At 53.9% G+C, this 10,916-nt stretch overlaps 4 protein-coding genes across 4 annotated transcripts; 2 read left to right on the top strand and 2 right to left on the bottom strand.

The window, feature by feature from the left end:
- Positions 1 to 470: 470 nt before the first annotated feature.
- J4E78_005740 (uncharacterized protein) lies at positions 471 to 2,008 on the bottom strand (the record flags this gene model as incomplete). The annotated part of the gene is made up of 3 exons (XM_049366356.1): positions 471 to 837; positions 894 to 1,752; positions 1,939 to 2,008. The coding sequence occupies 3 exons, from the start codon at positions 2,006 to 2,008 to the stop codon at positions 471 to 473; spliced, it is 1,296 nt and encodes a 431-aa protein (XP_049222082.1).
- A 654-nt stretch (positions 2,009 to 2,662) lies between these two features.
- On the bottom strand, positions 2,663 to 3,165 carry J4E78_005739 (uncharacterized protein; the record flags this gene model as incomplete). Its single annotated transcript, XM_049366355.1, has 4 exons — positions 2,663 to 2,692; positions 2,746 to 2,835; positions 2,969 to 3,047; positions 3,158 to 3,165. The coding sequence occupies 4 exons, from the start codon at positions 3,163 to 3,165 to the stop codon at positions 2,663 to 2,665; spliced, it is 207 nt and encodes a 68-aa protein (XP_049222081.1).
- Positions 3,166 to 3,389: 224 nt separating this feature from the next.
- Positions 3,390 to 5,975, top strand: J4E78_005738 (uncharacterized protein; the record flags this gene model as incomplete). Its single annotated transcript, XM_049366354.1, has 1 exon — positions 3,390 to 5,975. One exon carries the CDS (start codon positions 3,390 to 3,392, stop codon positions 5,973 to 5,975), a length of 2,586 nt encoding a protein of 861 aa, XP_049222080.1.
- Positions 5,976 to 7,121: 1,146 nt separating this feature from the next.
- J4E78_005737 (uncharacterized protein) lies at positions 7,122 to 10,785 on the top strand (the record flags this gene model as incomplete). The annotated part of the gene is made up of 2 exons (XM_049366353.1): positions 7,122 to 7,564; positions 7,611 to 10,785. The coding sequence occupies 2 exons, from the start codon at positions 7,122 to 7,124 to the stop codon at positions 10,783 to 10,785; spliced, it is 3,618 nt and encodes a 1,205-aa protein (XP_049222079.1).
- Between the last annotated feature and the right edge of the window lie 131 nt (positions 10,786 to 10,916).

Genomic DNA, 10,916 nt, shown 5'->3' with positions numbered 1-10,916 from the left:
AAATTTTCACTCGACGCAGCCGGACTCGAGACTCAGTGGCCAGTGCATCAGAACCCTAGTGCTGTTACAACTGCGGTTGCTACCGAGACTGGATTTACTACGCATATCGGTATACCCCAGGCGCAGGAGAGTGGGCTTCCTGGTGGATCCTACGGTATGCGTAGGCGTGAGAGGGTACACAAAGCGTGAGAAGACTGTTTTGCAGGAGTCTCTTTTGGATGCACAGCGATGTTTTTTCGTGGTTTTATTGTTGTTTGAGTTTGCAAGATGGAGTGGTGTTGGCAGTCGACGACGCGTTGTTTCTCTGTCTGTAAAGTAGCGTGCGATTAATGAATTACTACTCTTTGCTGCCACGACACAAATACCGTGGTTTCCCTGATACTAATACAATCATCCTATGTGCCACTTCATCCAAGCTTGACCCAAAGTTTGTGCCCACCCTGACCTCATTTCAATCCATCAGAGGGAGCCTATGCCTTGACGGTACTCCTCTTCATGCCCTTCCTCGCGTTCTTTTCCCTTTCCTTCTCGAGGAACTTGCGCTGCTCATCGGCGCTGAGACGACCCAATTTGGCGTCTCTCATCTCCTTCTTCGCCTTGTCAAGCGAAAGCTTCCTCTCTTCGGCCTTCTCCTCATCATCTGCCTTCTTGATCTTGGCGATTTGCTCGTCGCGGGTTTGCTTGATGCGGCGGAGGGCTTCGGGGCGGAAGTGTCCGTGCGAAGCAAGTTGGTCGGTGAGGCGGAGGAAGTACTGGAAGATAGGCATGGTGGTGGAGTAGTCCGAGGCGAATTTCAGGGAGAGGCTGAGGCGCTTCTTGGGCTTGGTCTCGTCGAGGCTAGAAAACGTTAGCTTAGATCATGTTATAGAGGGATTGAATGCCGGATGACTTACGTCCTGGGCGCGTTGATGGGCTGGTCGCTGACGATGATGGCCTCGAAGCTGTCTCCGGCGTCGTTCACAGCCTTGGTGAGCTCGGGTGTGAGCAGCATGTCGGTAACCTCGGCGCTCTCGCTCATGACAGTGACCCAGACGGGCAACTTGGCGTGGTCGCGCGTGCTGGTCAGAGACAAGTCGTAGCGCTCGTCGCGCATGCGCTTCATGATATCCTTGTGTACAATTGCGAAGACGAAGCCATCGAAAGAACTGTTGGTGACCTTCTTTGCGTCGGCCTGACCGTATGAAGGAGCGAACTTGGTCTCCCGGCCATCGAAAACGTAGGCGGTAGCCTCGAGACGCTCGCTGGGTGCAGGGAAACTTTCGAAGAACAGGGGAAGCACGCTCTCTCCCAGCCACATGAAGGGGTTGGCGCGCTTGTAGAAGCTCAGCCTGAAGTCGACGAAGGCAACGTTCTGGCGTCCAGTCGCGTAGGTCTGGTACTCGTCGGCCTTCTTCTCCTTGAGCATGCTGTCCACATCCGCAACCGCTCCCTCTCCGTCTGGGCGCGTGTAGCCGACTTGGGCGAACTCTTGGGTCAGGACAGGGGCGTGAGCCTTCATCCATGCCTTGGCCTTGCTGCGGTTGCGCTTGGTGCCCCAGAGGTGGACCGCGATGAGAGCAACGAGGAATGGCAGGATGTACATCTCCAGCTTGAAGTCGTCCATGGTGGTGCGCTCCCACACCCGGTACCATGCTGTATAGGGCCGGTTGTCGCCCAGGCCTGTAGGAGCGGCTTGCGCTGCACCGGTACCGGTCGTGAAGGACGAGATGGCAGCGGGTGTGGGCTCAGGAGCGCCTGCGTAGTCGGCGAAGTCTGGTGAGTGTCAGCGCAGCCATTGGTCATGTATATTGATAGCCTCTGCAATATCCGATGGTCTCCTCACGATAACCTCGCGACTCCATCTCCTGTCAAGAATTCGAGCGTCGCAAAGGGGTCTCGTGTGGTCCCGCTTCCCAGGCTGGTGGCCTCGCGACCGCGCATGCAATGTAGTGTACGTACCATCATCACCAACAACTGGAGCCTGGACAGGCTTTTGGCCACCAAAGAGACCCTTGACGAAGTCTGCCATTGCGTCGATGCGTCACAACGAAGGAGCGTACGTGGAGATTTGGCGGCGCGGGAGGTGGTTTGGAGGATCTCGGCTCGGTTCCACGTTCCAGGCACTGACCTCATTTTACAGCGACTAGCACGCATGTGGAGGGGCATCTGGGCAAGCTACCCCAGAGCTCCTTCTGGTTTCGCGCCTGGATCCGGTGCAGCTTATTGTGGAATTTCGGTCAAGTGTTTTGATATTAGCTACTTGGGGACATTGGTTTGCCAGACTGCTCATCTGAAGTGGTTGTGTCCGTACTCGACACTGGTAGGAACGGGCACTCTGCCATGACTATGGGAGCTCGATATCAAGCCCCATTGCATTCCGAGTGACCAAACTGTCTGCTGCCTCACACGCATCCGCAAGGTCGACCCAAAGACGTATTCTCACAAGTCAGCCTAGTCATCATTGCAAGTGACAGCCATTCGTGTTCTGTCAGCCACGTAATAGCTGCGTGGCAGCATCACTTCAGAATAAGTGAACACAGCGTAAATAGACAATGAAGATTGTTCTATGCGGTCTGACAAAGAAGATGTTGTAATGGGTAAAGACTTGTCGGTTGATTGTATATTGATGCAGAAGACTCATACTGGTCCCACCCATTTGGATATCATGCTCGAAGTGCGGAGTCTAGTTCTTGCCGAACCAGGTCTTGTGTCCCTGATCATAGTTAGTAATGATGTTGCACTCAATTCAACCCAATGCAAACTTACAAGGACGAGACGGCCCATCATGTACATGCTGGCGCCGAGGCTGCTGAACATGATGACCTTGAAGCCGGGTACCAGGTACTTTCCGCGGGCCTAAGAAGCAATCTGTCAGCATTGATCCCTGTGTTTTCTCACTTCCAGACGCCATGTGTCCAGCGCCGCATGCGCATCATCTCCAACCACGTCATGCCTACTTTAACCCTCCTCTTGTATATTTAGTACGCACCTTCTCCCAGGTCCTCAGTCCGTCGTGCTTCTGGAACTCGCGTTGCCAGTAAGGCACCTTGTTCTCGCGCATAACCCAGCTGCCGACTGTCAGTATCCAGCTCTGTGCGGAAAGGCGGAGGAGCGCTGGAGGCTGTCGCGGTGCTCTCCAGGGCCCTCAGCCGGGCCCAAAGCTCGGGGATAGACGTACCCAGGCATTTTGAAGAGTGTAGAGGAGTATTGCGCGGCTTGCGGGGGCAATTGGTGGATTCGTGGATTGGTCGATTTGGTGATGTCGCGAGGTCGAATGATCCGCCGGCGAAAGCAAGTCGGCCGCCAAGGCCCTTGGCCGCTTTGGGCGCAACAACTTTCCGCATGCTCAGTTCACGCACGACGATTGCGACGCCAATGGACTCATTTCGCCCTCCGCCCCTGTCTTGTTGATGCCACCGGCTCTGGACAGGCTCCTCGCCAGCCCGTCAGCCCTGCGACTCCTGCGCTCCATCGTCAATGCCCCCGAACTCCCCGCAGCCTGTTCCGCGGCGACAAAATGCTGCCCGCCAGTAGCACGCCGCCGCAACTACTCCACCCAGCCGAAACCGCAACCCAAGCTGAAATGGAGGCGAATGAAGGATGCAAGCGAACACGAGGCAGTCCGAGACCACGTGCTCAAGGCACTCCAGCGTGACGAGTCCAGCGATACCCTCATCCCGACCGCAGATATCTTCGAAACCGACGTCGTACGTGTAGCGGAAAGGGAAGACGATCCTGCACAACTCGCCGCTATCCTTGCAAACGAAGAGAGACTGCACGGGAAAAAGGGTGTCCGCAATGTCTGGCAGAACTTCCGCCGTCGAGGGTACCGCCTGCCCACTGAAGACACATCCGATGCCGCATTCCTATGGGGAACTTTTGTGAAGAACCACCTGATCACAGACAAGGCAATAGAGCATGCCGAGGAGCTGCTTCACGAAACTGGCAAGACATACCCTGGTCTGTACTATCTGGTCATGAGCCACTGGCTTCCGAGGAGAACAGCGCCCGCGTTGAGGTATCACTACGCGATTCAAAAGAGCCTGAAGCCTCAGCGGCTTCCCCTACGGCAGCTGGCACATCAAGGGCGATCGACTTACAAGCACGGCGCATACGAAGCATTAATGGAAATATACGAGCACAGCAACGAGCGAGACCTCTACGACGAGGTGGTGCCGGCGCTCATTGAGAAGGATGACATAACTGCGGCACGCCGATGGCATGCACTTTGCACTCTTCGCAACGATATGCCATCCGAGTCTGTCGCGTCACATCCTCTCGTCCAGCTGTTTACCGTTGAGGATTCAGCTCGTGAGGTCTACTTTGACACGAAAGGGTCGACCAAGAAGTGGAGGCGGGGTGCAGCAAAATACGATGAGAACCTTCTGCGCCGCTTGGAAGGCCCCGATACCGCGCCCGTCCGATTCGAAGACTCGTTCGTCGCCCGCATGTTCGCAACGCGTACCTTTCCACCGGCTTCGATCATACAAGGTCTCTCTATGGTGGGCATCAACGAGATTGGGCCTCAAGCTGTGCTCACCATGGCCCTGCAAACACAACCGGTGGAGGAGCTACCTATGAGGTTCGAAGAGCTCAGGCAAGCAGGCATTGCCCTGCAGGGCTGCGTCTTCTCTTTGGCACTGGAGACGTTCGCAATGGAGCAGAAGTGGCAGCTGGTGCGCAGTATGCTGCAAAGCGACCAGCACCCGGACGTCTTTGGCGACGTGGAAATGCAACGCAAGCTGCTCGAGCACTATCTTGACAACGACGATTATGCGCAGGTCCAGCGCACACTTGCCATTCTAACGCTCTTCCACAATGACTCTAGTCAAGAGTCTTGGAACTTGCTCTTGCAAGTCTACATTAAACGCTCTGGACAGAAGCATGTCGTGGAAGTGCTCCAAGACATGCGTGCTCGCGGCATCATGGTGTCGCCTGAATCAATCATGGCCACTCGCAGCCTATTGCGTCGTCGGCAACGAGGACACAAGCCTGTCAGTGACCGATTCGATGACTTGCGTTTCGTCGCGCGTGTATTCGTCATGATCCTAGAGAACGGTCTAGCCCCCATCTCTCCGCTCCAATGGCGCGAGATCATACGCAGATTTGGCATGGTTGGAAGGTTTAGGGAGCTGAGAAGACTTTTACTCTGGCTTCTTTGCTGGTATGCACCGAGAAGCAGTTACCAGTTCAGCACGTTGCCAAAATCACCATTTCTCGAACCGGCAACAGCGAAACTGCGTGCTGCATACCCTGAACGATTCCATTACTTCCACTTCCCAACGACGGTCACACAGCGCGAGAATCTGGTGCACCCCGTTCGACAACTGTTCGCTCCCTCCCTTCAGCAAAGTCTCATCATCTGGGGCTTCAAAGCCGGACTCCTGCCAAACGCACCTCTCGAGCAGTCCATGCTGGGCCCCACGTTGGCCAAAAAGCATTATCGTCGTCGGTTACTGCAGCGCCGGATGCTACGCCGATTAGAGTGGAGCGCAGGTCTACGAATCGTTGTGCATCTACGAAATCTCGGCGTAATTGTTCACTACCATACCGTACTCAAAGCCTTGCAGTCGCAGTTCATAAACATGTTCGGCCATGGTCGCTCCAAAAAGAGAGAAAACAGAGTGGTGGAGAGGTCCAACACGCTCCCATATGCGCGATACGTTCACGAGGTCAACAAGATATGGGGCAGTCCGCTGCTGCGGGAACCTCAGCTCTTCGGCAAGGGCATGGTACACGACCACATGTGGCATCCCCGTATGAGACGGAACATCAAGCGCAGAGCTTCCATCAGCCTTGGTGAGATTCTGGGCCCGAACTGGAGGGATCGCGACCAAGAAATCCACACGGCTGCTAAGCAAGACGAGAATGCGGCCATATCTCAGCTGCAGAAGCACTTCAAGAAGCAGGCCAAAGCCATCGAACCCGGTTCTGAGCTGCAACCTCCTTCCACCATAGCCGTCTCGCGCGTCCAAATCGATAACGGTAAGAAATGACGAAGCGCCCCATACGCCGGCGACTAAGATAACGACCTGAATGCCTGGCCATGCCATGATACGTAAACAATGTACACCATAACCTTTTTCGCTTACTCCAATCCCGGATCTGGATGAGTGCTTTTGATGATTCGCTATTCCTTGCTTACACATTTTCTCAGCTGTTCAAGGAGTGACAATCCAGACCTCCGAAGAGACGGAACGGGTGGAGGTGCGGGCGCGTGGAGCCGTCGCTTGGGTGAAAGCGGGAAGTCGCGCTAGTGTGTGCCTCATGAAGGCTTGACCTGCAGGACCTCAGCTTTACACTTTCGCACCTCCAATCTCGACGTACAATCGCTTCCGCGCACCACTGATTGAACTGCTACCCATGGATTACTCACCGATCCTCTTGATGCGCGGTCATAACTATAGCTGACCACGCGGGAGATGCTGCTCGTGCGGCCAGAAGCAGGCCTTCCATCCCGCTTTCTCAGCCTTCCCAGCTTCTCAGCTCTCAAGCTCATGAAGTGGCTGATTGACGCCTGTTTTTCGTTCGCTAATTTGATCAGCACCCTGTGTCATGTCATGACCATTCGCCAGGCCCAAGGCCGAGGACAAAGTCGGCCCCCGTCATGCCAACAAGCGCTCTGCTGGCGCGTGGTCTTTCCTCAACCGTGCCTCCTGCTTCAACTCTCCATGTAAGATCCCGGAAACATGCGCCAAGGCTGAAAACTCTGTTATGCAATGTAACATTGTTCTCCTGCAGCCAGGCCGGACGATCAGCCACAAGGCTGTGCGGGCTTTCGCGAACCTCCGCTACTCGTCCTTGTACTACAGAATGAGTACCTAGGCGCCGTGCGCGAACACCCTGCACCCGCATGCTTCCACCAAACAGCATCACCTGTCCAATCAGACCTTGGACGGCAGTCGCGTTGCTACCTTGCATTGCTCAATTCTACCGGAATGGTGCTTGACGCTTCCTGAGGCATGCGCTCGCTCAGTCACTCTGTAAAAGGGTGATGTCTAATGTGCCGAGCGTCTGACCTAGGAGTCTGATTCGGCCTCGCAGGTATAAAGGCCCTCAGGTTGCTCTAGCCAGCCGAACTGCTTGCTCTAAGTTAAGCACCTGTCATCGTACATAAAGCACTTACTTTGAATTCGATTGCAATGAGTTCCACCGATAACGACTTGTCAGAGCAACAAAAGGCCAGGACGGGCAAGAGGCGGGGCAAGGATGGCAATGATGTCCATGGAACGGGCAACTCGTCGTGGAAACATCGTCGTGAATACAGCACTTTCAGCTATCAACCTTTGCCACGCAGCCAGGGGACCATTCGGATCCTTGAGCTTTTCTCTAGCGAAACTTCGGCTGCTGGAGTTCTTTGTGCATTGATCACACCAGGCGAGAACGAGAGACATCAATATCCCTATGAAGCCTTGTCGTGGTGCTGGGGCACAGCAGGCAAGTCTGCTGAGATCAGGATCCAACGCAATCGCAAGACATACATCAAGAAAGTGAGCCCGAACCTTGTGGCTGCTATGAAGGCACTTCGCTACCCGGACCGGAGCCGCTTCCTGTGGATTGACATGGTTTGCATCGACCAAGACGAGTAGGTCAGTCAATGATACTCAATCAATAATCGCTGACTTCTGTAGCCTGGGTGAGAAGAATCATCAAGTCGAGATGATGAACATAATTTACGGCAACGCTTCGCGAGTTTGCATCTGGCTTGGGGACGCGACAGAATCCAGTCGCATGGCACTGCGCTTCATCAAGAAAGAAGTCTCACATTTGCGAAGCTTCGACACCCTCTGCGACAGTCAGGACGCGAGCAAGAAATGGGTCGCGTTACTAGATCTGATGCAAAGACCATGGTTCTCACGACGGTGGGTTGTTCAAGAATTGGCCTTGGCGAAGAACCCAATCATCTACTGCGGCAGAGATAGGATTTCTTGGAAGAAATTCGCTGTTGCCGTGGAACTCTTCGTGGAGGTGGAAACAGCGACGCATCGCCTGTCCGAGGTTATGAAGAAAGATCGACAGTACCAGTATATTCCCAGTGTTTTCGACTATGTCTCTGCTCTCGGCGCCAGCTTGCTTGTTGATGCGACAGAACGCCTGTTTCGCGACTACAAGAAATCCGAAGTAGCGCAACCCACACCAGACCCTCAGGCACAGATTGAGTCAATCACCGATTCGGATAGCGAAGCCTCTTTGTACACAAGCGACAGCGAAGACGACTACACATCTGCACCCCTTCATTCAAGCCATGCAGAGGACGTATCTGGTAGCTCGAGACATCGTATACAGCCTCTTCTGAGTCTGGAATATCTGGTATCAAGCTTGACCATTTTCGATACCACCGTTCCTCACGACACAATTTATGCACTGCTTGCGATCGCGAAGGACACCACACCACGAGCTGTGAGCGTAAATGCTGCTGTTACGTCTAGAAGCGCTCAAGCAGGCCTTGAGGTTTACACGCAGCGCAAGAGCTACAACGTCGACTACAAACTGCCGTACGTAGATGTATGCAAGGATTTCATTCAGTTCTCGATCGACCGTTCTCTTCACGGCAACGCAAGTCGCGCGCTGGATGTCATTTGCCGCCCATGGGCCATCGAGGAGAGGAAGCTACAAAAGATGCGTGATACCAAGGAGAAAGAGAAGGAGAAAGAACAAAGAAGGAAGAAGAGAGAGAAGGACCTTGAAGCACGCCGCAAGGGACGCGAGAGCCGTAGAGCACTTTCCAATCATGCCGACCCTCCTGACCCACCTGAGGGAGCACCTGTTCAGAACGTATCTACGATTGCTGAATCGGGGGATATGGCATTGCCTTCCTGGGTACCACAACTCTCGAATGCACCATACGCGATGGCCCAACGGCCGGGTTTGACCGGCCCCAAGATGAGTCGCATTAACGCCGATCCCTTGGTTGGACTTCCAAGTTCCTACTCTGCTGCTGAGACCAAGGGCGTCGACATCAAGGCACTCCGATTTCGTAAGCGACTGAAACCTGGGCACTTTGACGAGGGTCGATTCAGCATGTACGTCCGCGGCTTCAAGCTTGATGTTATAAAGGATGTCACCCAGGTATCTCGCAACGGGCACATTCCCACAGAGTGGCTTGATCTTGCAGAATGGGAAGACGGAAAAGGGCTCCCACCTGACATGTTTTGGCGGACGCTCGTCGCCAACCGGGGCAAAGATGGCAAGAATCCACCCGTATACTACTCGCGGGCTTGCCAAGAATCATTCAGAAAAGGTGGTCTTGAGAGCGGCGCAATCGACACTACCGCGCTCATCGAGTACGAACGCAATTCTGTCGTCGCCCAGTTCTGTCGCCGCGTGCAGGCCGTCACGTGGAACCGTGCTCTTGTGCGTACCGATCTCGGGACACTAGGGCTAGTCGGGAAAGATGTCCAAAAAGGCGACTTGGTCTGCATACTCTACGGATGCAGTGTTCCGGTCGTGCTGCGGGAATGTCCCAAGAAGACTGAAGAAGTATTCGAGGAAGAGATGGAACAAGAACTGGTCGACGTCAAGAATACCGTCGTGCAGAAATTAAGGCAATACATCTTGCGTAAACGACGACATGAAGTTTGGAAAGACAAAGAAATGGCAAAGCTATGCCGAGCATGGCTGAGAACCACCGACTACATACGTAAGCTCGGCATTGATTCTACCAAAATATCAGCCAAGAACAAGCAAGATGCCGAGAGCATCCTTCTACACACCTTGAAGCAATTCACATCCGACTTCAAATCCTGGTTATGCGAAGAGCGCAAGAAGGCATGGCCCGCAGTTAAGACCCACATTGATGAGGAGGTGAATGAGCGAAAGGAGTACCCTAGAAGGAAAGTGAATAGGCCAGGTAAAAAGGAGACGGACGAAAACCTGCGAAGACAGACATCACGAAAACGGAGACAATCACTGAGTGCTGCGACCATGCTGGGGAGAATTACAGAAGCACCAACAACGACTGAAGCAACTGCTCCTACCGCTTCTAAGGATGGGCCTGCACCCATCAAGAAAAAGAAACCGTTGGTGGACTGGTGGGAGTTCGAACTGGCACTTGTTGCTGGTAGGCGCTGGTTGCAAATGGCCAGAAAAGCGAAGGCCGATCGGATCGCCTTTGCACTGCGGAAAAGTGAAGAGGAATGGAAAGAGGTACAGCGTGGCGAGTACAAGGGAGTCAGAGAACTCGTTGAAAGAGAAAACAGAAAGAAGCTCGAGAGACAGGCCGACGAACACCGATACTGCGTAATGAGCGAACACGGCACCCACAACGGAGGTGTGGCTGGCGGCCACGAGATAGCGAATAAGGGACCTGGAAGAAACGACTCACCGAGAAGAGGCAATGAGGAGCATCGGAACGGGTACGGCGATGAAGACTCTCAGAACCATGGAGACAACGATGAGCCTTACAGCACTGAGGAATACGAAAGGACAGAGAGGGAGACTGATCAATACGACGGTGACCACAAGACAAAAGAGGAACCCCACAGAAACGGAGAGACGCCACAAACAAGTTCGAGCTTGCCACATTCGATTCCCGTTACTGGACATGCGCCGCCCGTTATGCCAGAGACCATTCGGCCTAGCTGGCGCCGTCCCACAAACAGAACGAAATTGACGAAGAGCCAGGCGGTCGACTACAAGAGCAAAGTTATGGAGAACCTACGTGAGAGACTCGGCGAGGAAGGCTACTTTTCTTACACGCTTCTTGGCGAGTGTTACATTCATGGGATGATGGACGGTGAGGCGATGCAGCACCAGAATGAGGGTGCTGAAGGGGTGATTCCTTCGATGGTGTTTGAGATTCGTTGATGACCGGGTTTTGAGTTTGTGTAGCGAACGTAGTTTTGTGTTGTCTCAAAGCTCGGTACAAATGCACCAAACTTGGGAGCGCGACAGAGTAATTACATGATTGGTCCGAATTAGGGGAAGTCGCGTCCTCA

The sequence above is a fragment of the Alternaria triticimaculans genome (genome assembly GCF_023758025.1).
Source record: "Alternaria triticimaculans strain BMP 0046 chromosome Unknown scaffold_7, whole genome shotgun sequence".
In the NCBI taxonomy this organism is placed as follows: Eukaryota; Fungi; Ascomycota; class Dothideomycetes; order Pleosporales; family Pleosporaceae; genus Alternaria; species Alternaria triticimaculans.
The sequence above is the reverse complement of the archived record's forward strand: the minus strand, read 5'-3'. Positions and strand labels throughout refer to the sequence as shown.